The 6,000-nt window shown below is 60.2% G+C and overlaps 1 protein-coding gene across 1 annotated transcript; it reads right to left on the bottom strand.

Annotated features, from left to right (window-relative positions):
* Nucleotides 1-2,060: 2,060 nt before the first annotated feature.
* DICSQDRAFT_152474 (uncharacterized protein) lies at nucleotides 2,061-5,738 on the bottom strand. The gene is made up of 3 exons (XM_007361793.1): nucleotides 4,872-5,738; nucleotides 3,554-4,544; nucleotides 2,061-3,487 (listed from the first exon to the last, which is right to left on the bottom strand). Exons 1-3 carry the CDS (start codon nucleotides 5,585-5,587, stop codon nucleotides 3,071-3,073), a joined length of 2,124 nt encoding a protein of 707 aa, XP_007361855.1. The 5' UTR covers nucleotides 5,588-5,738; the 3' UTR covers nucleotides 2,061-3,070.
* Between the last annotated feature and the right edge of the window lie 262 nt (nucleotides 5,739-6,000).

Genomic DNA, 6,000 nt, shown 5'->3' with positions numbered 1-6,000 from the left:
CCCGGGCGTTTACGGCGCGAACTTCTGTTTCGGGCACTGGGCGCTCAGGACCATTGTATCTATTATAACAATGCTTGAGTTGGCAATTCCATGGCTGCTTCGGAATCAAAGGGAAGTAATTTTCCTACATCCCTCCTCGTACTCTATCAGATTCAAATGCAAATAAGTACAGAGAATGTTGAGCCGTTCCGTCCCGGGCAAGCGCTTCCCGGGGATGCCAAATAGGAACAAATAGCCTTGCCCACGCGCGCGACCTGCAGTGTTTTTTGCAAATCACTGTAGCTCAAAATTGTACGAGGGTATCTCGTGATCAGGGCCGCGTGGCGCGCGCTTGTGGACATCGCCATCGGAGCCTCTGGTGAGCGCACGGTGTGCACCGTGGTGCCAGTTGTACGGTCGCGACTTCTCCGGCCTTCGACCAACTTGAGGGCACCACCATCGTACTCGAATCTCTGGCACACTCGTCAACGGCAATGGACTGATTCACCTGAGATATCTTCCGTTTGATATTCTCATTCCAGTAGGTCTTCTCCCAGCTCAAACCGGGCTAACACGGAGGATTACAGAAGACATGTGGCTACAGCGGCCGTTCCAGCTCTAGGATACCTCGATCCCACGAGCACACAGCTCTGAATGGAACCATACACGTACAAACGTCTTTCTTAGGTCCATCGACGGTCAAACGGCCTGGTATGTCCCCATCAATGTACTATTCCTTCATCCGGGACCCCAGATTGTCCATAGAACAAAATGTTGACCCAGGCAATGTCTAGTTCCACTCTATCGCAGCCTTGCCGTTTTGTTTGTCCTTCACGAGGCCTTGTGATATGTGGTCTCGACAGGGCGATCGGATTTCGGGGTGCCATGCCAGAGACGCCCTTGGGCCCTGCATCTCTGTTCCCCACCCCGGAATCAAAGGCCGTAATGCGGACCATAGCTTGCAGATGGACCGCTCTGTGATGATGCTCTCAGAAGGTGCTGTAGAGCGGTCCGCTACGAGCTTCGCAGCACAGCCCTGCGATGCGGCACGTATTTGGTTCCGCGAGCGTTGGCGCTGCATGCGATCCGTGTCGCCCTAGGGGATGGGCAATTGTATCCCTACCAAGAGATGCCTCCTTCTATCGTAGGATTCTCAAGGATGCAGCCGTTCGCACCAGCACACTCACAGGTGCTAGACCGCCAGGTTATCGCCAGACAGGCGATGCAGGCAACGCGAAGATGGAGGAACTTCGCTTTCAGGCCTTCTTATACGGCGGTCAGATGAGCACCCGTCTTCCATCTCACGGACGCCCCGATGTCGGACGGAACGCGGCAGGAGTAAGGGCGATATTCTAGGCTCTCGCGCACGCACTTGCACGCAGCTCGACCGCTCGCATTGTGGGTGCGTGTATGTGGACCAGATGCCCCGTCTTTCTATCTGATGTCGATGTGTTGCCCATCCCACTGCACCCCCCGTGCCAGTGCCACTGCGTGCGTCGGGTCTGTGCACGCGCAGGGCCTGCGATGCGTGGCTGGCGACTGGCCTTCAGTGCTTCTGTCATCGATACTTCATCGTGATGCACGTACTGCTCCCTACGACTGCTCCCTGCACGGGGGGCGTGATCGATGCCGCGCGGACACAGCAAAGGCAGAGTCTCAGATGCCCATGTCACGGGGGACGCGTCTTTTCCCCACCGCGTATGAACGGTACAGCCGCGCGGGGGATCTTCGCTCTTGCCGTACGTGCGCGAGTCGCACGGCTGCGATAGCTATCATAGACATACCTGAACTTCTTCACGTCGGCGTTTGTAGTGGCGAAGATTGTGTGGCAGCCCCATACCAGGCAGGAGGCCACTGGTACTGGACACCCGATATCGTTTGAACCGACGTCACAGTACTTACGATTAGTACGATGGATCGCCGCGTTTCCGCGATAGCCCTGGGGCCTGGACGAAAGCGGGCTCTAAACGTGGACAAAGCTGACACGCTGGTCTACCAGCCTATTCTTCGAAAGGGAAGGCCACTGTGGGTATTTTCGTGGTGAGGACGTGGCAAGTATCTGCCGCACGAACTCAAGTATGCCGCGTATCCCATGCGGGTACCGTGTGCACAGAGAGGCTCGAGCGGAACACTCACCGCGGGTCCCCGCAACGGTAACTCAAAGCACGAACTCCTACGCGCGCACACACGCGGGCCAAAAGCTTGCTGTGTAAGTATATGCTATTTCCAGGAACAGACTATACAGCCAGTCCGAGTCCGAAGGGGAGAACCAACAGACAGACCGAGTACACGACTACTGGCTAGCCGCGCCCAAGCACGTACCGTACGCGCGCCCTATCCCAACGATACAAGTACACCCGCGCGCGAGCCGGAGCTGAGATGAGAAAAAAGAAGAGTAAACGTAAAGAACGATGATAGATCGTGGGCAATCGGAACGGAGCGCAATCGCCTCCCATCCAGCTATCGTCGCGAACATTACAAGAGAAATCGTCAATGTGTAGAGTCATGAGCGAGAATAGATGAGCAGAACTGAACGGAGAGTCCACTTCTCCTTTTCGTCCCCCGGGACCAGGCGGACACGCTGCTCGGAGCAGGAGCAGGAACGTGAGCGGTCGCGAGGGCGTCGTGACGAGGAATGATGATCGTGAAGGTGCAAGGCATAAAGGGTCGTGCGCTGAAGTCGTCCGCAGCGCGCGTGCGGGATGTCGGGCGGGAGTAAACGGGCATTGTCTTGGAGGGGCGGTCTGGAGGTATCGGCCATCGTCGACGACGGATGTACTGCCGGAATAGTGAGATGCGATTACCGATAGGGATGTAGGGTGCTGACGATGAGATGATGCGGTGGATGGATGATACGGGATGCAGGGATGAGGAGGACAGAAGAGCAGGTGATACAGTGGTGAAGCATAGATGTATAAACACAACAGCATGTCTATAGTTTGTGGGGCAAGAGGCATGCGGAGAACACGGAGAAGACTGTGAGTCGTGGCCAGCGGAACCCTCGACAGCGGCGCGATCCGCGCAGCCCAGCAGCACGTCGTCCGATACGGCGACAGTCCCGAGGACTCACAGGGGGGACTGTACAACCGCATCATCTCGACGCGCTGCTCGAATCGCTGCGGTCCCGCGCGCGATCGTTCGTGGCCTTCCCGGAGATGTGCAGCCACTGGAACCAGCGACTCCGGGACTTGGCGTCTTCGTCCGTCTCGTCGTCGCTGCCCTCGGGGATGCCGAGGCCCTCTATGTTGGCGAAGGAGATGTAGCCGTCCATCGCCTTGCACTGCGCAGCGGCCTGGAGCGCGTTGAAGGGCGGCGAAGGAGGAGGCGTGAGTGGACTCAAGCCACCAGATGAGCTGCCCTTCTGTGAAGATAGCGGCTTGTGAGCCGACCTCGGAGAGCCAGGCGGCGGCGCGCGGATATGCCTAGCAGGGACGCGCGGAGACGACGAGACACTAGGGGCTGCCCTATGTTTCGCGGGCTCGTTCGACGACAATGACGTCAAACTCGACTGCGAAGAGTATCAAGGACGATCAGCGCCGCCCGAAGAGGAACTGCCACGAAACGGACTACTCACGTCGCCGTTCGCCCCAAAGAAGAAGTCGCCTTCGCCACTCCTGTTCCTGCTGCTGGCCATCGAGTTGCCGCTGCTGAACCCGCTGTCGGGATCTCGGCGCTCGACGCTCCGCGTCCGCCTGTCCTGCGCCCGGGCGTTCTTGAGCACGCCCTCGAGCTTGCTGCGGAGGACGGCCTCGTGAGGGGTGACCGTGTGTGTAGAGCAGTCGGCGTCGAGAGAACCCCTTGAGGGAGGATGGGCGGGGACATGGGAGACAGACTGGGAATGTGAGTGCCTCCTAGGCACGGAAGGTGACGACTGCGCTGCACGCTGGAGCTGTGCGCGCGCCGGCGACGGCGAGGCGGGGGTGCCATAGGGGATAGCCTCCGCCTTGCCACCAGGCGCGGTACGAGCGGAATAGTGAGCATGGCCGTACCCATGGCTTGGACTCGCGCTAGCTCGCCACAACCACTCGCCGGGCTCCTCGTCCTCCGGGCTCTCTTCGTCGACGATGTCGTCGAAGTAGTCGCACGACGAGTCCGACTGGACTGAGGACGAGGTGTTGCGACGATGACGTCGTCCGCCATGCGTAGCGGCAGGGAGACGGCATGGGCCGAACATCTGCGCCACGGCGGGCGGAATAGGAGAGCCGGGGGTGGGAGGACCGAGCTTGAACAACGACGGGGTCGGGTTCATCACCCTCTCCTGCTCTTCGGCGCGGCGAAGGGTGTCACGGAGCAGACGTTCTGAGCGACTGGGTGGGCGAGGCATTGGTGGACGTTGCGGTGGAGGAACGGTGGAAGCGAGAGGTGAGGATGGACGAGAAGCCGATCCTGCTCTTGACCTAGAGAGAGAATGCGAGGTGGGAGGCAGGGGTGGAGAGGTGGTGCTGGTAGATAGCACCGGGGTAGGGGCGTGTATTTGCATCGACATGGCGAGGGTAGGGCGTGCACGCTGCGGGACAAGACCACGCTTGATAGCCAAGAGGGGGGGGGAAGCTACAGGTGATGTCCTGCGGGAGTGCGTGGCGAAGGGCAAGGTATGGTCAGCGAGCGATCGAAAACACGAAGATAGGAGGAGAGGGTATGCGTGCGAGAAGGAGGCTGGCTGCGGTGGGAGGGTAATAAAGGGGAGAGATCCCGAGACACGCGACGGTGCAAGGGAGGCTAGAGGTAATAGGGAGCGCTCGAGATGAACCGGTCCAGAAGCCGGAGGCCCAGTTCCCAGCGCACAGACGAATAAAGTTCGCCCAATACAAAATGAAGAAAGGTTCGCGAACTTAAACGCGGGCTCAAACCGGTCTGAATAGGTTCAGTCAGGGTCTCAGGCAAAGACTTACCGATGGGAGCTCCTCCGCGTCTCGCGCGACGCGTGCGAAAGAGGTGACGGTGACGAGGTGTACTGCTCACAACGCGCCTTGTTGTCTTCGCAAGAGCGGGCGTCGCTTCGGAACGAAGAGACGGAGGCGGAGGGAGTGATGAATGCGCGTCGCCGGTGGATGTGCCGAGAGGAACGGTGGCTTTGAGGCGTGGGCGGGGCGGCGAGGGAGGGGGCGGGCGAGGTCAGGGAGGAGGAAAGGGAAGGAGGCTCGTTTGATGACGCAGGTACTTGAGCAAGCATCAGTGGCGGCAGGTTGGTCGTGCAGCCGGCAGGGGCGTGTTCGCGCTGGGGGGCCTGGATGCCAGGCGTCGGACGCCCCGAGGCAGGCATCCGGCACGCCGGGAAGACCTCGTTGCGGGGCAAGGTCGCGCCTGAATTACCTCGGACTTTGGGTGTCGAGGGGGGCGATTGTGCAGTGAACCCGGGATGATTGTGGCCTTGGGCGACACGAGTGGGAATCCTGGAGGACCATGCGCGGGAGGCGGGCGAAGAAGGCGGGGATTCGCGGTGGTCGAGTTCGAGAAACCGGGCTACAGTGCCGGCGTCCGACGAGGTCTTGCGGTGACGATAGGCATGACTCGTGCTGGCCCGGGCGGTAGGTGTACGAGGCCGAGAGCCATGGCCGGTCCGATAGCGATCTCTGGAGGAAGAGGGGGCGGACGAGAAGTCAGTCATGGCCTCGTGGTTCGCAGTGATGCGAAGGCAGACACGAGGACGAGATGCGCGTGCAGGATAGGATAATCAACGCGTAAGAGGTGGTCGTGGGCTCGTCGTCGTTCCAGTCGTCGTCGTCGGGGTCGCGTCGAGTGTCGTGGGCGGTCCAAGGGGGGACAGGAGATGGAGAGCGCGGTCGGGGGATCCAAATAGCAAGACTGGACAGTAAACAAGCAGCTGGCTTACGACGGCATCATGTCCACCCCGTTTCACACTCATCCGGGCCTGGACCCCAGCCACAGCCCGCCCGGCTCTGGTCACGTCACGCCCGCCTCGGGTCTCCCCAGCCAATCCGCCTTTGGCGCTCCGCATCCCCGGCCACTCCTTGCCCCGCATCAGTACCCCCACAGTGACGTCGGACAATCATGCAGGGT

Source organism: Dichomitus squalens (assembly GCF_000275845.1).
Source record: "Dichomitus squalens LYAD-421 SS1 unplaced genomic scaffold DICSQscaffold_3, whole genome shotgun sequence".
Taxonomy (NCBI): Eukaryota; Fungi; Basidiomycota; class Agaricomycetes; order Polyporales; family Polyporaceae; genus Dichomitus; species Dichomitus squalens.
The sequence above is the reverse complement of the archived record's forward strand: the minus strand, read 5'-3'. Positions and strand labels throughout refer to the sequence as shown.

What these genes read in the sequence shown, in the direction of transcription:
- DICSQDRAFT_152474 (XM_007361793.1), bottom strand. Translation starts at nt 5,587, where the DNA reads ATGACTGACTTCTCGTCCGCCCCCTCTTCCTCCAGAGATCGCTATCGG. An exon ending in ACGCGGAGGAGCTCCCATCG is followed by an intron (nt 4,545 to 4,871) that starts GTAAGTCTTTGC and finishes GCACTCCCGCAG; the next exon opens with GACATCACCTGTAGCTTCCC. An exon ending in TCTTTGGGGCGAACGGCGAC is followed by an intron (nt 3,488 to 3,553) that starts GTGAGTAGTCCG and finishes TACTCTTCGCAG; the next exon opens with TCGAGTTTGACGTCATTGTC.